A 26,340-nucleotide genomic window follows, 5' to 3' on the forward strand; every position below is an offset into this window, starting at 1 on the left:
GTTATTCAGAGAACGCAGTGCACTGCAGGGCAAACCAAAATATACCTGTTCCTGATAACCACTTCTCTGAAAAGGGTAAATAAAGCATGATGTTATGATTTTTTTCTAATGATTGTGTGGTGTTTTCATTTGACAATAGTGAACCTCCACACATTAGATTATGGGTCAGTTCTAAGTTAGTCAAACTTTCTTCTGCTTTACCTGTAATTGGTATTGAGGGCATCACTAGCAAATGGTGTTCTCTGCCAGACAATATCTGCATAATTCTAATGTTTATTTTTTATCATAAGTCTTTAAAAAATCTGTAGCATCAATTTTAGCAATTTATGAACAATATAGCACTAATTTCTGAATGGGTTGCACTTTTGATGCATATGTCATTTACATTATGATGCTTAATACTAGTTTCTTTTGGCTTGCAATATTTACAGGGAAAAACATGTTGCTTAATGCACAACACTACATGTATTCACAAAATATTCTAGTAAAAATAAGTTTCTTTAGCAAATAATAAAGTCTTAAAAGCATATATGTAGATAATGTAAGAATTAAGGTGGTACCTTACACTACAGGGAAATAACTCTTAACATTTAATTACATTGTGTTGTTAAGGGAATATTAAGCTTATCAATGATCAAAATTAGAATTTGTCAAACTGCTATGTAACCAGTGTAAATATTTTGAATTTTTTATATTTTTGTCAAAGGATCAAAGTTAATACGTATACTTTATCAAAATTTTATGAAAATTGAAGCCAAATTAATTTTAGTGAAGGTGTTGGGTAGCACCTTAAGTAAAAGCAATGTTTCATTTATGACTGATAACTTACTCTGTAGCATCTCCTCTGACTTCAGCATTTTCAGTGATATCTTTATACTGCCAGGTATCTCTTGTAATTTGGACTGCTTTTCTGGTCTGCAAATATTGTATAAAAATTGTAAATGAATTTGAATTGAAGTATTTTGTAATGTAGTTTTCCATAGTATAAGTTCATTATTAAGTCAAACTAAACAATTCATTTAAAAAAAAACCAGATCTTTCTGACTTTATAATATATATAACTTCTATAAGGAGCTTAGAAAGATGGGGCATATTTTGATATTTTTAAATGTAATGTCTTAATTCCAAGCAGCTATGCATATGTCCAATGATTTGGGATAAAACTTTCAATCTTGTAATTTTTATAGTCTGACTACGTCTGAATTAACAACCTTATTCTAGAGATCACCACTTATGAAAGAATTACTTTTAAACTCTGAAGTAGCTTTTTTATGTGTATAAAATAGGTCAGTCAAATCTCTTAATTTTTTTTTCTTCCACCAGTTCTCATAGATCTTTGAGAAGTTCTAATACTTACTTTCTAAAATCTTGTAAATGTTTAATGAGGTCATCCTCAGAAATCTTGTTTCCATCGTATCTGTACAGAGAAAGGCTTCTTGGTCCATATTCTCTAGATAATACTTGACTAGAAAGGAAATACACAAAACTTATTTGACAAATTTCAAAGAACGATATTAACTAAATATTTTATTTCTGCGATGATTCAGTTCCTACAACAAACGTGTCTTAATCATAAACTGAAGTTAAGAGGTACTGATTATAAATATCATTGAGATAAAATGAAAAAAAGGCAGGTTGAACTATAATGCAGATGCGGATCCAGGATTTCAAAAAAAACATTTTAGACTTTAGTGTTTTATCTAAAGCAATTTGACGCCATGCCCTTTTCCTTCCAAAAATTAAAGGCCATGTGCCCTTTAGCGTTATCTAGATAGAGATCAGGATGGGGTATCTTTTTTTTGCTGATCAAAGGGCGACAAGCATTGACTTAAGTTGGTTGCATGTTATTTCATGAAGACAATATTTATTACTTCTGTGAGACTCAAGAGCATAATTCAAAATGTTCTTAAGATTCAGCAAAATAATTGTGTTACATAAGAACGTGATGAAAATTGCCTGAAGTAAATTTGTTATCCATTTATTGCAATAAAAACGTCATATTCCTTTCCAAATTGCGTGTCAAACATCATTTATTTTTGCCACTTATTTAGAGTAAATTATACTGCATAAGTGTTTAAGTGTTCACTCTAAAATTTACAAATTGGTTTCTTGCAATATGAGGGAATTTTGTTCACAGCTTTTTCCCCTTGAAAAATTAAACATATGATTATATTTACCAAGCTGCCCATGCAAAAGGCATTCTGTGATGACCTATATGTGAACAGAACTGCTTCATCTGTTTATATTGTTTGGTACCATTTTTGCCTTCCAAAGCCTTTATATAGGTTTCTATAGCTGGTCCTATAGGTCCCTGTAAGACTTTCTCTACTGTAATCACTAGATACACCTCTGAATGACAACTGACCACAGAAAATATACCCTGAAATATATAACAAAACATCTGTATTCTCTAATATTTTTGAAGATGATAGAGCAAATGTTTGATAGTAAAATCATGCCTTTACAATCAGACCTTAAAAGTCACCTTAAATCAGAGGCCACCTTCATATAATGGTCATTTTGTCCCCAACCAATGCATTCTCTTTCTTTTTCTAAATTGATTAATCTGTCACTTACTATTATAAGACACTGGTAATATCAATGTCGATTTAAAACTGGGTACTCATTTAGGCATGCAAATGTCTCAAGCCACATATATCTTACTGTATGTTTAAATTCCGAGCAGCCATACATCTGCAGACCAATATGATATAAAACTTTAATTTTATATATTAATTTTAGTGCAATTAACATAGCATAGTCTGACTTTGTTTGAAATAAGAACCTTATTCTAGAGGTCACCACTCCTGAAAGAAAAACTTTTGAACTCTATGATAGTTTTTTTTAATGAAATAGATCTGACAAACCTGTCTTTTCTTTGACTTCAACCAGTTCTCATCCAGACCATTAAGTGGTGGTGATGTTTTCTTTCCTTCAACACTTTGTAGCTTGTCTGCTGCTAGAAGGACTTCAGGTGGAATCATTCCAAGAATTTCTGGGTCATTTGGATCAATATGGAAATCTTCAGATATCTTCCTCCCATCTTTGGCATCATAAAGTGCAAAAGTCAAAAAGAAAGGTTCAGGCTGAAAGTAGAATTTATGTGTCATTAATCTGTTTTATACAAACTAATTTAAAGAAATCAGAATAAATATGAAAGTTATTTTTTAAGACCATTATATGCACACATAACTGGCTTCTAAAAAGAATAAATGAATTAAAGTGTGTTAAATGGTTAATGGGTACACCTAAATTTCATGGGGATTCTGCACCCAAGGAGACACTTTTTCTCTGTATAGCCCTAAATCATTTAGTGTTTCTATTCATCCATATCTGATGACAGTATATTGTTGCACAACTTATCATATTTGAATAGCCTTACAATTTGTTTGATGTATACTGATGGTCTTAAGTGAGAGATTTTTATGATACCCTTTCACTTAATCAGAATTAAGATGATCTATAGTTTGACTACAGTGATTTAAATTACAATGTAATGTAAATGTCAATCCCCTGGTTGTTCCAATAAGTAGACAGACTTAATATGATGAAAAGCCAACACACTTCACTGTTTAAACATTGTATTTCATATCATTTTAGACCATCTTTCCAAGAAAATGCCATCACTTAACCAGATGCTTCGCAGGGCGTAGCTTTATACGACCGCAGAGGTTGAACCCTGAACGGTTGGGGCAAGTATGGACACAACATTCAAGCTGGATTCAGCTCTAAATTTGGATTGTGATTAAATAGTTGACACAGCATAGGTTTCTGACACAGAATGAATGTGTTCTAATGAACTTAAAATTTTTGTTTTCTCTTAGAGCAATTCACTATGCTGTTCAATATTAATCCTCTCAAAATAATGTTTGAAGAAATTTTCTTTTTATTTATGAAATTTCAAATGAGAAAAATTGAACCCAATTTTTTAATCACATCCCCCTTTCCCTTATTCCAAAACTAATCTCAATTAAAATATTCTAATGGAGTTTGCAACAATAACTACTCATTTAAATACATCATAAAATAAACTGTAAATAAAATGTAAAAAAACTGCTTGTTATCACTGAATGGTAAAGATTATTTAAATTTATCAGTTGGTAGTAAAAAGTGAATATACATTGTATATTGTATATAACAAAGATTTAAGTTGATTCTGGACAAAGGAAGATAACTCCAATTAAAAAAAATTCTTGCAATAAGATATTTCTTGCTTACTATTTTGGACAAAGAGAGATAACTCTAATTAAAAAAAAATTTGGTATTTCACAATATTGTGAAATTAGATATTTCTTGCCATTGCACAATACTGTGCAATTGAAAAGACTTGCTATTCCACAATACTTAATATAATAATTTTAGATCCTGATTTGGACCAACTTGAAAACTGGGCCCATAATCAAAAATCTAAGTACATGTTTAGATTTAGCATATCAAAGAGGCCCAAGAATTTAATTTTTGTTAAAATCAAACTTAGTTTAATTTTGGACTCTTTGGACCTTAATGTAGGCCAATTTGAAAACGGGACCAAAAATGAAGAATCTACATACACAGTTAGATTTGGCATATCAAAGAACCCCATTTATTCAATTTTTGATGAAATCAAAAAAGTTTAATTTTGGACCCCGATTTGGGCCAACTTGAAAACTGGGCCAATAATAAAAAATCTAAGTTCATTTTTAGATTCAGCATATCAAAGAACCCCAAGGATTCAATTTTTGTTAAAATCAAACTAAGTTTAATTTTGGACCCTTTGGACCTTAATGTAGACCAATTTGAAAACGGGACCAAAAGTTAAGAATCTAAATACACAGTTAGATTCAGCATATCAAAGAACCCCAATTATTCAATTTTGAAGAAATCAAACAAAGTTTAATTTTGGACCCTTTGGGCCCCTTTTTCCTAAACTGTTGGGACCAAAACTCCCAAAATCAATACCAACTTTCCTTTTATGGTCATTAACCTTGTGTTTAAATTTCATAGATTTCTATTTACTTATACTAACGTTATGGTGCGAAAACCAAGAAAAATGCCTATTTGGGCCCTTTTTGGCCCCTAATTCCTAAAATGTTGGGACCAAAACTCCCAAAATCAATACCAACCTTCCTTTTATGGTAATAAACCTTGTGTTAAAATTTCATAGATTTCTATTCACTTTTACTAAAGTTAGAGTGCGAAAACTAAAAGTATTCGGACGACGACGACGACGACGACGCCAACGTGATAGCAATATACGACCAAAATTTTTTCAAAATTTGCGGTCGTATAAAAATTGTACACTCATTATGTACTGTTTATCATATGAACAATAGTTTTAAAATTGTTCTTTAAAAAAAAAATATCTTCTCCCATAGAACAAAAATCTGTTTCAAAAGTGTAAAAAACTTACATTTGAACTTTTACTTTGTTTACCAATGTTTTCATCCAGCTGATTTATTTGTAATTTTGTCTTAAAATCCACCAACCCCAGTAGAAAACGTTCACCAAATTCTCTAGGAAACACATCAATGTCTTCCTCATCTTCTGAATCAGTATCTTCTGTTATACAATGTCTCTGAAATAAAACAACATCTAATGACATGTTGGTATTAAATCATGGCAGGACGCAATCTTACTGATTAAGCCCTGATTATTGTCTCCAGTTTAGGTTGTGAAGGTTTTTAGAGAGTTTTAGACAATAAGCATTATCAAAGATACCAGATTTATAAGTCTAACATATATTTTTCATGATGGAGATTTTTTAAACTCTAGATGCATTAATTGTTTTCATTGGTAAAGATAGTATATTCACTTCGAAAGGAAATTTACGTTTTTGTGTTGGTGTGCTGCTGTCTCAGTGATGTCAACTGACTTCTTATTCTAATCATATACAACATAACTCTAGCCATAATTGTCTGTGTCAGCAGAGGTTTATCTCTGATTATTTTTGACTGCATAGTAATCTTGAAGCATTCCAATATGTATGATCTTCTATTTTGTCTGAAGTTTTTCAATCATATTGTATTTTTGTTGTTGTTTATAATGATTAATGAATTTGCAATAATATGTTCTCAACAAGTCCAACAGCTTTGGACACCATGTACTCACATTTAAATTAGGATAAACTTTGAAAAGATTTTGTCTGTCTTTTGCTCTTGCTGACGTAACCATTGATTCTGTTTCTCTGGAATACTGAAAAATATAACTTAGTCTAATGATATATTTAACAACAGTACAAGAGGCTTACTAACAAGAACTTATTTCATATATTGTAAATGCAGAGTAAAATTTGTGAAATAATTAAGTAAATGATGTTTATATTGATTCAAAATTTTTCCCTTTGCAGAATTTTCAACATAACACCACTAAAAAGGTTATCATCAACTAACAATGATTAGCATTAGTGAATCACAGATAAAAATTGTATAAATTTTCATACTGTTTCCTGTTAAATATAACGTTGATACTATTTCATAAGGGAAGATAAATGAACATCTTTTGGCACTTTAGCTTGAAAATCAAAAAGTAACTATGAATCTACCAAATTACAACCTTCAAATCCTCATGATACAGTAGACTGTTAGATATCAGTCTTTCTCTAATTCTATGGAAATTTATCCCTTTTCGAACCCATTGTATAAAAAAAATTAATCAACGTGTGGTTGCTGGTGATCTCAGAAGATCATTGGTTGATTTTAAGGGTCATGACCTTTTTGGCTGACTGGATGAACCAAAATATGATAACAGGTGTTAATGAAATTGACAACTTCGTGCAATGTGAAAGGCACTCGAAGAGGATTTTCGGTAAACAAAAAAAGAAAATGTCTTTTTAATCATTAGAGAAACAGATTCTTACATAGTTACTCATGGATTATCGGATTTATCCAATCTCGATAGTTAAATTATAAATTTTAAAGTACTCGCCGAGGCGGCTCGAACTTTAAAATTGATAATTTAACTATCTCGATTGGATAAATCCGATAATCCACTGGTATCAATGTAAGAATCTATATTTATCCTCTAGAATTTTGCTTCTCATTTTTGTCAGCATAAACTTCCAAAATGGCTTCATTTTGAGAATTTGTCATTAATATTGGATATAAGCAAAGGCCTATAACAGCTTATAACAGATAGTAATGTGAGTACATTATCTTTTTGATAAAGACTTTCGTTTTGTTTAAATTTGCAAAAAAGACTATCTTATTTTATAAAATAACCATGTTAGATCAAAAATGTCAATTTCAACATGTTTATGATGTCATAAAGGTAGGAACACTGCATTTTCAATCTAGTATCCAATTAATATCACCCTATTCATAAGTCCCTTTGACTTATATAATTTTGAAAAAAATAATGTTAATACCAATTCTTTAATTTTAGTGGCCATGAATGCCTCTTATCATTCCTCCTTTTCATTGATTCTAATATTTATAGTCTGACAGTCACAAACCTTTTGTAATTCTGGATGCATACTGTATTCTACTTTAGCTGCCTTGTCAAGAGTAGGTTCTTCTGTAATTAACAAATGTATATCAATCAAACAATGCACTATTCTGAATTGCAATAAAATTACAGGAGGCCCATGAGTACATATTAAAGTAAGTGAGAATTGTAGAATATTTCAATTTGAACATACGTTTGAAAACAAAACCTTTTAATAACAGCCTTTTATTTTATAAATCCATTATTACATTGGTTGAAATGAATTACATTGATTTCCCAGTTAAATAAAAACCAATAATTTCACATGTGAAATAAACGTGGTTATTTCACTCTCTGACGTCATACAAGAATAGTTGTTGTCAAGACGTCAATAACTTCGGATCAAAACTTGTGAATGAGTAGAAAAAAGATGTAGTCCATACATGTTTTACATTAATTTCTTTAAAAAAAAGCCATTTGCCAATGTAATAAAAGAATAACTAATTAAAGAATTCAAATATTGAAAATTATTCAACTCATGACAGAACAACGATGATAATTAACTCATGCACTACGTTAAAATGTGTTGTTCGGTCACTAATTGAATATTTTTCTCTATTTAAATTCTTCGATTATATTTAGTTATTCTATAATTATCGCTATTTTGTGATAATTATTCACATCATGCTACTTGAGTGAGATGGAAAATTATCGCTAGAAACTAAGGAGGTAAATTAAATTGTCGTTGGCATAGGTAAAATAGCGATAAACAGATTATCATTATTCCTCTGTACCAGCTCAAGCTAGAAAATCAATCTCATTGAGCTGATCAATGATAATCAATAACAATCTTTAAAAAAATGAATCCAAAAAATTCTGAGAATCGATTAACCTTTCACAAATATTTTCTAAATTAGAGCTCAACATCAGATTTCAATATTTACCTTTGGCTTGCTCCATTGATAATTGTGATGCAGTCTCAGCTAGGTTAATGATTCTATTTATTGTCTTGATCCAATCAGAAGCCTCAGACTCAGACTCTGCCGACAACACATATGGTCCTCTTCCTTGCATCTTAATTTCAAATGAATATTTCCCTTTCTTTGGATTCTAAAATAAAGAAAGATACTTCAGATGAATACATAATACACTTTTTTTTGGAAGATAGTGATGTTGATTGCACATGTTCAGTTTAGAACTGTCTAAATATTGTGTTATTTTGTAATTTTACTCAGTTTACATACCCTTCATGGCTGTTCAACCAATTAATAAGAAAGTTTATAATTCATTTCAGAGTAAAACTCCAATCTTTTATTCAAGTATAAAGATTTAACATTTTTCATTCTTCAATTTCAACTAAATTGCATCTTCTAATTGTCAAAAGATATCAGTTGCCGATTACAAATTAAGATTTGGACTGGATTCTTAGCTTCAATTTTCTATTTAGTCATAAATCTTTTTTATCTTAACCTACTAAATTCTTTTCTAACATTTTGAATATTCTAAATATAAAACTTACTTTAATTGCTTCTTCTGCCAGCTCCAAAAATATTGATCCTTTGGCCTCTATCATTTTCTCATCTTTGAAGAACTCAAGTATATAGGTCATATCTGCTTGTTGTTTTAACACAAAATATCTTTTCTTGAATTGCTGTAGAAATGTAGAAAAAATAAGAGATTAAAGCAAAAACATTTTAAAACACAAACTAAATGTTATTGTACATAAAATGTTTTTCTAAAACAGACATATTCTAACTACAGTTCATCATACGTAATAAATATTTCTTAAGAATCTGTGCAAATCAGCTTTTAGTCTTCTTCTAAATCAATGCTAGCACAACTAAAGCTTCACATCTTCATCATAAGATGTATGTATTACCAAAACTTCAAAGTAAAACTTCTATAATTCTGACAAAAGGTCTATAAATCAAAATAGACCTTTTTTCTGAAAATGTAAGAATGAGTTTTATCACCTAAGTTTATCATGAAACAAAATTTAGTTAAAAGCCATAATTTTTACTTAAATCTAAATTGAAGTGCTACTTTTCTACTTTCTTCTAACATTAAGAATCCCTTCCAGAAGTATAAGTAAAATAAATCCAAGATTTAATTGCTATTATAAACCAAATGCAGTTCTATTTAACATCAAATGTTTTCTACTGTGAATTCAAACATGTTTTTTTTTTTAATTTCCCTAGAAGAAAAGCAGAAAGTGCTACCAGCTCCAGATCTATGAAAATCATTAGTATACCTTGACAGAAATGCCTGTAAAGTATAAATTATCTCCTAAGGTTCTTCAAAACATCAATATTGCATGGAGGGAATTGAATTATCATGCACCTTTTATGATAGGGTATTACTCTTTCACCAGTAACATGTGTTATTTTATAACTAACAGACCAATAGCAGTTTATCTCTTTACAGCTGATTGCATTGAGTGTGTAGGTAAAGGTATTTCATATGGAGTATTTAATTTTTTAATACACTATTTACTGGAAATATTTTTTTAGATTGTAAATGTAAACTACAGCGTATTAAAAAGAACAGCATTGTTTTAACCATTTTCCAAACTTTCTAAAGTATGATATTTTACAGTATTATATATTAGCCAGATTGCTTGTTTTTATACATTTATAAGGTCTATTTCTTTCTGAAAACCTTGTCTGCATCCCTACACCAAAATAAATTTATTATGCAAAGGTGTATACAGGTCAGATACACTTCCTAACAAAAAAAATGTTGGTGGCCTCTGCATGTGACCAATTTGGTTTGAAGCATGAACCTTAGAATTTAGTAAAAACAATAATCAAAACTTCTGATTTCCTTCTGACATAAGAGATTTTGTCAACTATTTAATTATATAAATCAAGAACTCAAACTTGTAACCAACAAATGAAACTACATGTAAATTACTTTTTCGAGGCAGGGTAACAAAAATCTAGACCTACCCTGGTAAAACTGATGACATTTTCTTTGCCACTTTCAGGACCTTTGTACAACCAACCCTCTTTAGTAACAACATCTCCCATTTGTCGGCTGATTGTGTCCTAGAAAGACATAAAATATACATTTTTAAAATCTTATTACCATTTCCTTTACTTCATGCATGTAATTACCATTTTCTGTACTGAGAAAAATGAAACTATCAAGGGTGGGGAAATGTTGTGAAGTGACAATAGATTTCTTTCTTTGATGAATTTTACACCATTTGATTTTTTTTTAGTTTTGCAGTGACTTATAACCCTATATGTTCTTTCCATGATTTCATCAGACTGACTATATACATAAGGTTTACAAAGGCAATTGCATTGTGTCTTACTTAATAAAGGATACACAAAACATATTTGTTTTGCCATATTTTATTCAAACATGTAAAACTATGAGCTACTGTTAACTAATGATACCCTTCTATAAGTATAAGGTAAAAATTTATTATGAGAGCAATGAATATAAAATAAAATTGAGTAAAATTGGGAATATTTCAAAGAGACAACAACCCCAATTAAAAGGCACATCACAGGGTTAAGCATGCCCACATGAATGGTGTTGACTGATAGTTCCTGAGAAAAATGTGTCTAAAAACTTCATAAATGGTAATGAATGTGAAAACATATCATTTGGTGAAGCTTGCTATCAAATTTAAGAAAGCTCTGATATGTAGTTCCTGGGAGTGAAATGAAAATTTCCTACATGGCCATCATGTGTATGAACAAATTCAGAAACAGGAAGTTGATGAGTGATTGGAAAATACACAATTTTAAAGGTAACTGAAACTCATGGATAACAGATTGACAAAATGAGTTTTAAATTGCCAATACACTGGCGGATCCAGAAATTTTCATAAGTGGGGGCCCACTATCTGCCTAAGAGGGGGCCCAATCCAGTCATGCTTCAGTGATTCCCTATATAAGTGACAAAATTTTATCCCAAAAAGGGGGGGCCCACCTCCCTAAATCCACCTCTACAATACTAAAATAAAATACAATTAATCAAACTCAAACATTCAGTTTAACTGAATTCCAAATTAGCAGAACGGATTTCATTGGTTATGGTTAATTTTCTATTCATTCGATCGTGAATTTTACCCAGTAACAATTTTGATGTCATTCAATGAAAATTGAGGTTTGAAATAACAACCTGTCTTAATTTAAGATTAGAAATGATTAGCATGAAAGTAAAACTGTATCCCTGTCAGCTGATATACCTCATCCTTTTCTTTCTCTTCCACCTCTGCATCAATTTCAAACACATGTTCAGGTAAAGTTTCAGGTGTCTTTAATCTGCAGAAAATCATTTAAAATTTAGTAAATTCTTACATAACATTAACGTGTTTCATTCTTTCATGGTTTCTTATGCCTACCATAACCTTACCTGTATGTCAGTACATGAATGAAGCAAACACTATCTTTGATTTAATTTATTTTTGTGTATTTAAGGAAAACTAGTTTATATTGTGGTAGATTATCAGTAAATCAAAATCCAAAGTGACTGTTATAACAAAACTAAATGTGATTCACAGCACATTAGATGCTTACAATTGAACTGCAGAAGGCAAGAGAAGTTATTTTCTGTTTTTCAGACTAAACCTATCCAACTTTATGTCAAACAAAAAAGGTCTCATTCTGCTATAAATTTTAACTGGTAAAATTGTCATTTCTTTTTGGATTGCACTCACCCAGCTCTGATCTCAAAATTAAGTAGAAATCAGATAAATTTTATTATAAATATTGGTGAGTATCTGGGTTCTTGGTCATAGAACTTTAAACAGTGCTTGGAGTACTAATAGTGTGTGTGAATCACCAAATTCAGTATTTTGAATGGTTCAGAATTCTGTGTCTGAGTATCATAATTGTTCTCCAAATGTTTATTGCTGTAAGGTCTTGAGAAAGTATTTCTTTAATTCAGCAATAAAAACAAGGCCACTCTATCCTCAGATGCCTATCAATAAAAGAAATAGACTCATATATCAGACATTCATCCACATTATATAGAGTTGTATACTATAGTAGATCTTACTTAAGAAGTTTCTGGTATCCTCCTGAGTACTGTTCATATTTATACTTGACAACATGACAGCTATCTGTGTATGACTTTATACATTCTCGTACCAACAGGTTGGTGGCTTCCTGTGTGGCTGTAGGTGGTACAGTTGAATGTAATGTTCGCATCTTCTTTGGTGGTGTGGGTGGCTAAATATAAAAATATTAGCATGATTATAAAATTTCAATATATCCAAATAAATAAATCCTGAAAATAGAGTTTATTTATTTTCGTGGGATACATATTTTGTAAACTTTTTTTAGAATCAAGGCAATTTAGAGCTTAACATGTGCATTATATGGAATAATGCACATTGTCTTTAGCAGGACACTAATGATGAAATAGAGATGTTATAATTGGTTTTATTACATTGTTGGGTTGCTCAATGCTGTCTCATTGACATATATAACCTACATATTTCTCCTTTTGTTCAAATGAAATCAGTAAACAAGGAGTGTTTGGTCTATTTAAATACGATGTACTAGCAGTATACCTCTTTATAAACTTACATTCTCATGAAAAAAAACTTACAAAACACTTCACATTTCAATAATAAACAGCTGAGCCATGAGCGCATGTTACGCCTATCGTCATCGTCAAAAAAACTAAATATCACTTTAATAAAATTTTGAATCAAAACCATTAAGTATACAGATCTTTATATTAATATAACAAAAAAGTTTGTAAAGTTTTAAGCAATAATCATACATTGTTTTTGAGATACGGCGCGACATGTAAAAAAAACTCCCCCTTTTTTACAAAATACTTAATAACTCAACAAAAAAAATTTGAATCAACACCAAAAAGTATACAGATCTTAAGATTAAGGTAACAAAGAAGTGTGTAAAGTTTTAAGCAATAAAAATAAATCGTTTTTGAGATACGGTGCGACATGTAAAAAAAAACCTCCCCTTTTTTACAAAATACTCAATAACTCAAAAATTAAATTTTGAATCATCACCAAAAAGTATACAGATCTTAAGATTAATAAAACTAAGGAGTGTGTAAAATTTAAGCAATAATCAAAAATCGTTTGCTAACCCAGGAGCCTACACAGCACTATTGTGAGAAAACATGAAGTTTTTTTTAAATTGATCAAGTCTTTTAAAAGTACTAAATTATGAACTTTCTGATGTTTTATTATAAAATTAAAATAGAAGGCCTATATTTAGTTAAATGTGAAACTTGTTCTTCTGCAACATTTATAATATTTGTCTAATTTAATAACATTAAAATGACATGTAACTTACATACATTGAAAATAATGAACAAATCTGTAAATTGGAGTATTTGTGGACACAACTTTCAAACCAATCTTTATTCCTGTCAATTATCTTGTTTTATATAATGGGGTTATATTGTTTTATATGCTGAAGAACCAATCTAATATTGTATGATTTGTTTGACATTAACTTGTAGAAAATCTATGCTATAACAATCTAGAGTGGAGAATTATTCTAATTACTTGAGGGCAGCAGGAAAATCTATATCCACAGAAAATAGCTACTTGCAACATTTAAATATGAAAATATACAATGATATATCTGTCTAACTGAGTGAGACCTGCAGAAACTGGACTCTGCCTAAGCTAAACCCTTATACCTTATTCTACATTTGTACAGTGAAAAAATGTAGTAATTTAACCTGTGTAAAGGAAACACCTCTCTAATCTGGACAAGCTCTTCAGATACCAATAAGGTTTATTTTTCGAAAGATTTCACTTTACATAAGTGACTTAATCACAAGTTACAATGCACTTCATAGAAGTATATGTGTGAAGTACATCTGAATCATTGTCTTTTGTTTTCATGAGTTGTATGTTTCTAATTCAGATTACAAACCCATTTATTCTATTAGTCATTATATTGATCAAGGAAAGTATAACAGACATATAACTATGTGACAACTGGAATTAAATGGCACATTTGTTTATTTTTATTCATATGTGCATTACTGCTGTTTGTAACATTAGAGGTGTAAAAAAATAATTGATGTGAAACAAATTCAGCTGTGTTTTCACTAATAACTGTTTCCTCGAGATGTTTTGGTATTCTTCTATTAACTTTGTTATATAATGACCATGTTTTATTTGGGATCCCAAATTTTACAATTAGTGAATTGCGCAACCTAATGGTAATATACATGTACAGTAACATTTGTGTATTATACATTTCAAATTAATGTTAGCTTGACTTACTGGAATAACAATGTCATCATACGGGAATGTGAGCATTTCTCTCTGAGGATCATTGTGTAGAATTGTTTTATTCTTTGACACATAGGTTTCGTAATCCACAGGATCAACAGCTTTTGGACGTGCCTGAAAATTAATAAAAAATCATGAATAGCTGATTAAATGTTACAAAAGTGCACACACTGAAATGTCTCGCCTTCTTTACTAATCATTGATACTATATTGATAGTCCTAAATATAAAGCTTTATTACAACTTTCACATAAACATGATTAACCACGAAAACTAAACATTGACCAATGAACCATGAAAATGAGGTCAAGGTCAGATGAACCATGCCAGGCAGGCATGTACAGCTAAGAATTCTTCCATACAACAAATGTAGTTGATCTATTGCTTAAAGTTTAAGAAAAACAAACCAAAACACAAAAACTTAACATTGACCAATGAACCGTGAAAATGAGGTCAGATCAAATAAAACCTACACGACTGACATGTAGATGATAATATTTTTTTCCATACACCAAATATAGTTGACCTATTGCATATATATACATGTAGTATAACTTTAAGAAAAAAAAGACCATAACTCCCAAAACTTAACTTTGACAATTGAACCATGAAAATGAGGTCAAAGTCAGATGACACCTTCCAGCTAGACATGTACACTTTACAATCATTCTATACACCAAATATAGTTGACCTATATATAGCTATTGCATAAAGTATAAGAAAAATAGACCAAAACACAAAAACTTAACTATAACCACTGAACCATGAAAATAGGGTCAGGGTCAGATGACACCTACCAGTTGGACATGCACACCTTACAGTCCTTCCGTCACCGAATATAGTAGACCTATTGCTTATACATTTGTAGTACCTGAGATATGGTAAAATTACAAAGTTAATATCAGTTTATAATATAATAAGCTAAGTAACATTTTCTGTTTTGAAATGAATTATCAAAATTACTTCCCTTCATTATAATCATACTTCCCTGGTAAACAGTTCTAATGTAAATTCATTACTAATTGTAATATACTACCTTGGTAAACAATCATAATACAAATTCCTTACATTGTAATTATACTTCCCTGGTGAACAGTCCTAATCTTAAATACTTTTACATTTTATATCGTAATTATATTTTAGTTTCAAAAAGACCAGGAACTAATTATAACAAGACTTTAAAGCTAATTCTGTATTAAAAAAACATAATGCATTCTAAATATCATTTATGTAAGTTCTTATTTTAAGATTTCATTGATATTTTGGTTTTTTAACGCAACTTTTAAGCACCAATTTTAGGCAATTAAGTGGCGGCCAGTTTTTATTAGTGGAAGAAGCCGGGGTTATTGGAGAAAACCACTGACCTTCAATAGGAAAAATGACCATCCTAGTCAATTAAGATTGAAGTCGTGTGCACCTGCATGAGCGGGTTTCGAACTCACAACCTCAGCGATGACTCGCTAGCGATTACAAATTCAATAGTAACTACTTTGACCTCTCAGCCACTGAGGCCCCTCTTGTTTTAAGAGGTCTTATCACTAATTATTGCATGCTACAATACAATTTTAGTAATAGGACAGTAAACATGTAAATTTTACATTTGTAGTTTAAAAATACAAAAAGGTACTGGTTCTGCACACATAAAATTACTAAGAAAATAAGTTTACTTTAATTTTTATTCTGAGGTTAATAAAATCTACATGTATACAAGTATTCCTACTTTTATAAATTTATGACCTTTCAAAACTTATGAATACTTCTAGTAGAATTTTTACAAATGTATAACAATGACCTACATGATCTACAATACTTATCTGTTATTACAATTCAAATTGAAACGGCTTGAAATAATGAAATCAAGTCACCTTTAAAATAGGATCCAAAAGACATGTATTCACTACACTAGTTAGATGACATATAGCCATTTCTTCCATCCATTAATAACAAATCAAAATTCCTGTAAAATCTGGAAGTTCTATCAACTGTGATTTTTTTATCATTTACATAACTGCATGTAGCTTGTAAACACAGTTCAGTAAAGGTCAGTGATTTTTTGGTAACACTAAATGTCAGTAATCATATAGATGTACAAATAATAGATGTTTTAGTTCACTCTTCTTCCTTGTTGTTATTTTAAACCTTTTATCTAAATAACAAATAAATTATTGTTTTTAACTTAAAATGATCCAATGAAGTTTAAAAGTTAAACGGAAAAAATGATAAAAAAAAAACTACCTTCCTTTTACATGCAGATTTCAACCTGATACCGAAAACCTATATAAGGACTATTAAGGTATTTAAAACATTACATGTACTACTGCTATGACAAAAAAGCTTATCAACAGTTTCCTGAATTCAGGAGTAAGGAATCTATTCACAATAACAAGGGTATGTGCATTTCTACTGGCATACAATACTGTAAGAAGGGAAAATGTTTAACTTCGAGGGTATCAAAATTTCAGAAAAAAATAAACATTTTTTTTCACCACACATTTTATCTATGACTTAAATAGTTCTTACTTTATCATATGGTACAAAAATCATTCAAATAAATCAATTCGTTTTGGCCCCAAATGACTTTTAAAATGTATGTATCATTGAAAACACTCCAAATTATCTCCCTTTGGTACAAAAATGCCATTTTTAATGAAATGTATTTTTTTAACTCATCTGTGACCTATATTTGTTATTATTGTTTTCAAATAAGCTGTTCTCAAACTAAACTATGGTAAAATTTTATCGATTTCTGTACTTTATTTCTTTTTTTATTTCGATATTACCTCTTTTTCTCCTAATAGTTTAACAGTAACAAAGTATGTTTACAAAAATGTATGCTTCTTTCGAAGGCAGATTGTGAGTGAAAATGAACAGTTACCCCATTTTTTTATTTTATATTTCTATTAAGTATAAGATAAAGTTCACTTATAGAAAAATATAACAAAATCCTCTATTAAGAAAAAAAGTCAGGCATGAATCAAGATATTTTACTGAATTAAGTATGCATCAACAAATGAAATCTGCACTTTGCCTCTTGTGTATGGTACTGTAAAAATTCTATCATGGGACAAACATATATGTTTACTAGTATATTAAAGAAATGTACTAGCATCACAATGATGTATAAATACACTTAAGTCCTGATGCATCCCCATATAATGCTAAATTTACATCTTTTAGGTCCTAGAAGGATTCATAATTACTTCAATGTTATCATAATATCAATAGTAATATGAAGATAGATAGGATGTCTACTAGAGTATATAGTCAGACAATGCAATGGCTTCCAACAGGCTGTTTTGGGGACTGGAAGAGGGAGGATCAATATTCCTCCGGAGTTTTAATTGCAATGCTGAATTAAAAAGTAAATGTGTTTTTGTGAAGGAAAGTGAACAGACAACCACTACTGAGGGTGGACCAATACTTATAGTGAAGGCATTGGTCATTACTTTATTCCAATTAGAACATAACAAATTAATTTGTCAGATATGTCATGAAAAATTCATATGATATATTTATTTCACTCTATACTATGATGCAAGATTTAGGCGACTTTTTTATTATACATTTCCAAAATAATGAGACATTCATGAATCATTTTATCCTCAAGGTCTTTGCTTTTTGATACACCTTCTGATAAGATCAACCAGTAAGTGATTTTCCATCCAAACTTTTAACCTGCGTTTTCAATCAATTAACAATACAAAATATTTTAAAGATAAAGAGCAAATTGATATCTGAGAAGTTTAATTTTTACTTAATACATTTTGTATTGTATAATGCCTGCAGCTATTGGAGGTTATGAATGTGGTTTATCCTGTTCAATTTTAGCATCAAAAAGTGGTACCTTAATATAATGCATAACTTGTAAACAGTAGTATAATTCAGAGACATCCTACATTTTACATGTCCAGTCCTAATCATATTTTTCAAACCCCTTCAAATATTTACTACAATATATAACAACAGTCATTGTAAGTGTTAGTATAATTTACAAGTGTACTGTTTTTTTAATTGAATATCATATTTCCTTTTTTCCATTATCTCTTTATATATATCATATTTTGCCAAAGTTTCATAAAAGTCAATGAACATTTGACAAACTTTTAATGTTTGACAAACTAAACCTTAGATAGTATCTACACGTAAAAAAAGTCTTTTTGAAAGTAAAATAATTTATTCTTGTAGCCACTTAAAAAAAAGAGCAAACATAAAAATTATGTAACATCACTCAAAATATTCTTTATTCATGTTATTACATTAGTCAGTCAATGTCAGTATGGTTCAAAAATCTCAAATTCTCTTTCCAGAAGGAGAGAAAATGTAGACAATTTTACTGATATTAATGATATACACACATGTTATTTAGTAAATGTGTTACTGTATAAACTATATACAATCAAATTGATGAAATTTATTTCTCTAATTTTGTGCTTTTTTCACATTGCTTCATGGATGTGAGGAAAATATTTCTCCCCACTAGTGAAAAATCTGTTCTCAGCAAATAATCGGTCGAAGTTTAATTGTGACGTTAAATTATCTTGGTTTCTTTAGGAATTTCCTATTGTGACGTTATGAAAAAAGGTGACCATGTCTGATGACATGGCATAAAAAGTACACAACTTTCTTCAAATCTTTGAAAAGGAAGGATAAAAATCATTAGAGAAACAGATTCCATCACTATAACTTGTGTACTTTAATATTTCTCCTCTTTTAACAGTTAAATTTTAATTATTCAAAAAGCTTGGCAAGCCTCACGCTTTAAATATTAAAATTTATTATATATATATATACAATAATCATGATAATACATATATATGCATGTATATTGTAATTCAAAGTTTCACAAGAATTTGCATAGGAAGCATTCACCATCTTGTGAACTGGTGAGTCCATGAGTGATAAAGTATTGAAAATTAGGTAGGACTCATCAAAAAGTATTTGAAATATGAATCCAAATATGCATCAAGATTGTATCAGCTGAGTTAAGTTTTACAAAATGTTCTATAGGTACTGTAATCTTATTTTGATTTCGTGAATTTTTTAACTTGATGATATATTTTTTCTGAAGATTGCTTTTTAGTTCCTTCTTGGAGTTACAATGTATATTGACCAAATAAGTATCTTTCAAAATCCATAGTGAAGTCCTGATGCTGCAGGTACAGTACAACCTGTGATGTCCTCTTAGTTATGTCCACCCTCTTGCATGGTCAACATCCAATGGTGAACATTAATTGGGGTATTCAATCCTGAGATGTTGGCCATTATTGGAGTCAATGTACAAATATAAAAAATATGGAGAAGACAAAAGAGATATGTTGTACAGATACTTGTATAACTTAATGTATCTGTAGTAGTAAACTTCTTTGACTTTGACATAATTGACAGATTTGATTCTTAATATCACGCAAGTTCCCGTAAAATTTGATCTCATAAATTAAAATTTAAAAGTAATTGTTGTTTATCGGCAGAAGTTTATTCATTGTTTGATGGCAGAGGTTTATTCAGAGATAGATTTAAGGTCATTTAATAAATCCTTGACAAAATTCAGCTACCAGTACAGGTATGTAAATATCAAAAGTGATGTTCATTGAACATGTTGAAGTAGCCTAGAAACCTGGGCAGCATGAACAGATAGTCAATGATCTTTCCAACTCAAGGGTGATTCTCGACTGTATATCATCTCTGAGCTACATTTGTGTATTCTGCTTCTTCCAAATATTACCCACATTCAACATAATAAGTATTCTGGAAAGTTGTGCATGATTAAAAACAGGTTAAAAACAAATTGTTGATCGATTTAGGTTTTGGTCACTTGAGACTTGAATATCTCAAGCGATATATATGCTTGTAGCAATATCTGGAGGCAGTTTTTCCAATCCTTAATGGTGTTTACAAAGAAGGACCATCTCCTACAATCTAAGTTGGCTGGCTGTAAAAGGTAAGTATTACCAATGTTATTTCAACTGATTGGGCGGAGCTTACATTTCAATTTTGCATAAGGACAGTCTATTCGAAAGGATGATTACCATTATAATTATAATTTCTGATTTCTAGTCACCTATCATTGTCATCAAACAGATCTATCTATATACAAAAGAACTGAGTGTGTGATATGGGGCAAATAAAGTAATTTAAGATTTATAGCATTTATATATGGAAAGTAGGTAATTTTAAAGTATTGGCTATTGAATTTGTTCTGTTTGAAACTGTTCTGATTGTAAGATTTATTTTGAACATGATTCAGAAAAAAATATATGTTAACAAATATGTGGACCCTTTTTTCCTGTATCATTTGATCAATTCTATTTGCAACTTTTTCCTGTGCACCCCACACATCAGCAATTACCCCACATACATGTACACACAAAAAAAAAATGCATTTGGAATACAAGTAAGATCAAATGTATTTCAAAACATTATTGAATAATGACATATATGCATATTGTGCAACTGATGTTGTGATAATTTTCTTCATATCCACAAATTCCAAAAGGTGACAAATTTAACATGTTTTTAAACTGACTTTGCTGAGGACACAGCATTTTTCAAGGTGGAACTCCATTTTCCAAAGTTTTTCCCATTTTGACAGTTTGTCCAGGCCTTCTTGGAGTTTGTAGCAATCTTTGTCTCAGGAAATGGCCAAATAGACAACAGCATCATCCACAAAGGGTCTCACTGTTGAGCATAGTCCTTCTCATGATAGGTTGTTTATGTAAAAAAGAAAAATACTGGCTTTGGTCGTAGGACTGATCCTTCAGGTTCTCCAGATTCTACTTTCACTTTGTCTGATGTTTGGCCTTACGCAACTACTAATTAAGATTTATTGTTTTCCAATGATATTGTAGCTGAACAACCAGTGGCAGATCCTGAAATTTCCGTATGGTGGCCCACTGTCTGACCTAAGGGAGGGGGCCTCCTATCTTGCTTCAGGCCGAGGGATTCCCTATATAATCAACTTATTTTTCCTACAAAAGAGGGGCACAGGCGGCCCCTCAGGGCCCCAATGAATATGCCAACGGAAACATGCTCTCTTTTAAAAAACTATTGATATTGTAAAATCTGACAAGACAAATGAAATGTGTATGTACATCCATCATGTTCATCATATGTATTTGTATATGCAGGCGTTTTCAATGGGAATTATGACATCAGAATGCATTCTAAATAGCAGGTAAATTTTAAATTCAAGGGATATCTGCTATCAAAGTCATTGAAAATCATACATGTATTTCTCAATAAAAAACAAAAAACTGATATTCCATAATTTAACATGTTTAAAGATTACCACACGATATCAACCTTCAATCTCCAATTAGATTGAGCTTTTAATCAACTGATATATTTGTTGAAATTGAAAATTTACTGAACCTGTCTACTGTCAATGACTGTTAGTGTATTATGTATAATTTCTACTGTCAATATTATGTTTGACATTTGTAAAAATAGTTGTTGTCAACTTACTTGAATAATGTTTTCTCGCATCTCCTGCGCAACTTCATCTCGGATTTTTGCTGCGTCCCCTCTTTTAAGAATATGTTGTCTAAATTTCCTCTCTGCCATTTAATCGCCTTTTATGGGGCTTATGGGCGTTAAACCCTAAACTTTTTATCACGGAAGTTGTAAACTTTTCTCGACCATTTTTTTTATAAATAAGGTAGATAATTAAATGTTCCGACATATTACCAACAAAAAGGGTCATTTCAACACAACAACGTACCATTTCGATCGGCAGACTCAGACTGTATATATATAGATCTGTATAAAACTTTTTAATTGTTGTCAGTTTCAAGGGAGCATAAATAATAAAAGATATGTATAAAATGAAATAAAAAATTAATGCTTGAATGCCTTTTTTTCAGATTTACAAAACATTTTGGACCCATGGAACTTCAACGATGTCCTCAGTAGTACTGCAAGGCATGAGTGTATACTGCCAGTAGAAGTAGTTCTATATTCCTTGGTCACTGCAAAAGTCACAGCTGTAATTACATTTTCCCAATTGATATACATATGTGCTTCTGTCGTATTATAAAGTTATGGTTTTTACATTTCTATAACTGAGTGTGTATTTAATCTCACATTTGTCGCGGTATTTTTCAATTTCATTCTAATTATGATTAATGTTTAATTTTGCCTCGGACAGAGACATATATTACATATCATATGTCTCTGATTAGGGCCAGGCACCAAAGTTACATCACTTAAACTCGAATAAGGGCAGTAAATGCAACATGAGGGCTGATATTGAGAAGAACCTTGTGTGTTCCTGAATGTGTACAGTGACATCTGCCTACGTCCAGACATTGTACATAATAATTATTTGGTAACAAAAGTCAAAGATACTATTTAGTAGCAGTAGAAGTTCTGAACTAACAGTCCTTTGGGAAGAGAGACGTGTAGAGGCATACCAGCGGAAGAAGGTATGAGACGTTTAGCGAGCTGATGGCAACATGTAGAGTGAGAGAGGTTGGTAAGCGTGGCTCAGTGTACCAAGTAGAATGAGGCTGAAAAGGATTTCTGCCCAGTCAGAATGGATGAATCTAAGGCAATGGAATAAGTTGGTACGATAAGGTAGACAGCAGTAAGACAGCTTTGAAAAGCAGCAGGAAGTTTATCTTGTAAGTTATGGCATCGCAGAGATAATCTGATCTGGAAGACGAGTGCGGATGAGAAGAGGTTTGGTCACACCAGAGGATGTTATGGCACTGGGACAAAGTATATTGTGAAGATTGAAACCATTTGATGATATTAATGCACCGGCAGAGATCAGGGGAGGATTTAGGCGGGGGCGTGGCGGGCGTGCGCCCCCCCCCCCCTAAAATTTGCAAAGCATGGTTTGACTTCAACATATTTAAGTATCAGAAGAGACCATTCAATCTTATTTTAACATTCAAAGTATAAATAAAACAGTCAGTTTCACAGAATCAACGTGATTACTAATCAACTGACCTACGCTTTATCAAAGTTCTATCAATAATTTGAAAGGAATGTGTCAAACGCGGAGCTGCGTTTGATGACAGATATAATAGGTTTTTAGCTGTTAAAGTAAAAACAGCTATAACATTGTGTTTTCGGTTTTTATAATCAATTTGTTTGATTAATCGAAGTTCCAAAACATCCCTAAATCACTTTCACAATTCCAGCATGACACGGTCCAGAAAACAGTCGGCAGGTGAGATTCTTTTATGATATCCGCAAGGATTTGTATAGTTAGAATAAGTAACTATACAAATCCTTGATATCCGTAATGAAAGATAGAAATACTGTTTTAAGCGAAAGGTTAGTTTATTAATTTGTATCTCTGTGTCTATATTTATTTCTCCCTTGCAACCTAATTAGTTAGCCGAATTCTGTACCGTATTACCGTATGCTGCGTAAATGCATCTCATTCTGATTTTAGCTGTTTGTGGCGAACACAGTGAAATCTGGCACGACCTCCGAAAATCAAAAAAGTATAAAACAGATAGTATGAAAGGACAATTAAAAATTGCTGGTAAAAGTAGAACTTTTCGTTTGAAAAATATATTGGTTAGGTGAGCAATTGTGATCTGTCTCGTCTCACTCTGTCCGCCCGTCTATCTGTAGATTGTTGTCAGGTGTGGATTAAGGCTGTTTCAGCTTTAAACTTGAATTCCTCGCTTATTTAAACACACAATAGTTCGAGCTATCTACATTTCACCCCTTAAGAAGAATATTTCAATAATTTTACCTAAAAAAAACTCCGCTCGGCGAATATTAATTTTTGCGCCCCCCCTAACTGAACATTCTAGATCCGCCCCTGGAGATCGACAGAGAATCAGAGATGATGGAAGATGAGCAGCCAAATGCATATGACAGCAGAAAAGCAGAATATCACCACCTGCAAAAAATAAGCAATTACGTCGTGTGTGTCATGTCTGATCTATGTCATTTATTTGTTGTTAATACTTAAAACCTTCTACTGTCTTTCAAAACGGCAGGTTTCAGACATCTTCAGCATTTTTAATTTGATCCTATTTATGAACACGTAACCATTATGCTCGAACCTAGCTCATAGTATATATACAAAGCTGTGCTTTTCTGAATTTATGTGAATCCGACACATTTAAAAATGTGTTTGCTATGAGAAAAATTAGTTCAGGGGTTGGTCGCACCTCCTTCAACAACAACCATACATATACTATGGAATGACCATACCGTATTTGCAATCTAAATTGAATAAAAAGTTGAACTCTGCTACTTGCTCATGTGTCTGTTTCATTTCAGAAACATGGACGATGGTATTCTGCTGTATTAAGTTTTAATTGTTTTTATTGCCTCTGAATGAATATCGAAAAATGTATACATTAGCATTTATACTTTTGAAGATACAGTGAAATAGAACTGATATAGATCTGTAAATGTATAGAATGAACGTAAAAATGTACTGAATATTTCATAAGTATACATTCTATACATTTTTAGATTATTTATTTTTTTAAGTATTATGATAACTGCTAAATATATATTTTTCCCAGTTCAAAGGACTCTAAATGAACATTTTATTTTGGGAAATTTCAGATTGGTCGTTCTATATTTATTTGAGTAGTTTCTTCAAGAGATGTTATCAAATACGAAAAAAAATGAAGAACGTGTCAGAGTCACAACAATTCAAGTAGCAGGGTAAAACATCAAAATTTATGAAACGACACAAAACATAATGACATAAAAACATAATATAAAAAACATAAAATCTTTAAACAACAAAGCAATAACAGCTCAAATGATTTTCAAATATGTCGACCTCTAAATTCAAATACATTCTGTAAAAAAACAGGTGACGATTAAAACAAAAGTTCAATTTTAATAAATAATACAAAATTGAGAATGACAATGGCCAATGTGTCAAACAGACAGTGCTCAACCCGACCATAGAAAAGACAACAACAGAAGGTCAACAAAAGGTTTTCAATGCAGCAAGAAATTCCCGCACCCGGAGGCGTCCTTCAGCTGACCCCTGAACAAATATATATAAATTTTTCAAATGGTCACATAAAAATGCTGTAAATAATTAAAAAAAATATGATAGTATGCTGCATAAGAATATTGTTCTACAGATTGAAAATGTTTTATTTAATAAATATATTGCAGAACTATGTCAGGTAGTTGCTGAAACCTGCTTTAATATTTTATGTAGAAGAACAAATTTTTTATTTGTCATATGATATAGCTAAAGATGTATTTTAAATCTTAGATATGTATATATATAGTTTTAATATTGTGTAAAATGTATAATGTAATACAAGTGGTGAGACTTTAATAAACTATTGAATCTGAATATATACTACATATACTAGTTCAGTGAAAATAAACGCTTGATCTTGATCTATAAAATTGAGAATGGAAATGGGGAATGTGTCAAAGAGACAACAACCCGACTAACATGCTTACATAGATAGAAATTACCTGAAAACGTCTTTCAATGATTGTCGTGAACAAATATTTAAACTGATATAATGCCTGTTTTGCAAAGAAGATAAAACATTTTTTTAAATGTTAACGATGTAGTATATATAGATTCTGAAGATAACCCATCCAAATATATACGGTTTACCGTCTTCTTTATTTGAATAGACAATGTACACAATGCAAAATATTTCAACTTCAAATATGAATAAATATATAAATGAATGAATATACAAAAAGCACATAATTTTGTAAGAATTGTCCGACATG

General features: G+C 30.9%; 1 protein-coding gene across 13 annotated transcripts in view; it reads right to left on the reverse strand.

Annotated features, from left to right (window-relative positions):
• Positions 1–22,229, reverse strand: part of LOC134712165 (dedicator of cytokinesis protein 9-like) — a 69,181-nt gene extending 46,952 nt beyond the window's left edge. For 11 of the 13 annotated variants that reach the window (XM_063573431.1, XM_063573424.1, XM_063573420.1 and 8 more), the window contains exons 1-15: positions 22,108–22,229; positions 14,639–14,761; positions 12,418–12,590; positions 11,606–11,681; positions 10,350–10,448; positions 8,921–9,052; positions 8,346–8,511; positions 7,430–7,491; positions 6,088–6,171; positions 5,390–5,554; positions 2,868–3,086; positions 2,178–2,380; positions 1,358–1,465; positions 830–915; positions 46–66 (exon numbers count right to left, since the gene is read on the reverse strand). In XM_063573431.1, the coding sequence (XP_063429501.1) occupies positions 46–66; positions 830–915; positions 1,358–1,465; positions 2,178–2,380; positions 2,868–3,086; positions 5,390–5,554; positions 6,088–6,171; positions 7,430–7,491; positions 8,346–8,511; positions 8,921–9,052; positions 10,350–10,448; positions 11,606–11,681; positions 12,418–12,590; positions 14,639–14,761; positions 22,108–22,206 (1,816 nt within the window). In that variant the 5' untranslated portion in view covers positions 22,207–22,229. Of the gene's footprint in view, positions 1–45; positions 67–829; positions 916–1,357; positions 1,466–2,177; positions 2,381–2,867; positions 3,087–5,389; positions 5,555–6,087; positions 6,172–7,429; positions 7,492–8,345; positions 8,512–8,920; positions 9,053–10,349; positions 10,449–11,605; positions 11,682–12,417; positions 12,591–14,638; positions 14,762–16,511; positions 16,747–22,107 lie in introns of those variants that run through there. The other 2 variants (XM_063573425.1, XM_063573430.1) reach the window with 2 other exon arrangements.
• Between the last annotated feature and the right edge of the window lie 4,111 nt (positions 22,230–26,340).

The sequence above is a fragment of the Mytilus trossulus genome, chromosome 3, assembly GCF_036588685.1.
Source record: "Mytilus trossulus isolate FHL-02 chromosome 3, PNRI_Mtr1.1.1.hap1, whole genome shotgun sequence".
Lineage (NCBI taxonomy): Eukaryota > Metazoa > Mollusca > Bivalvia > Mytilida > Mytilidae > Mytilus > Mytilus trossulus.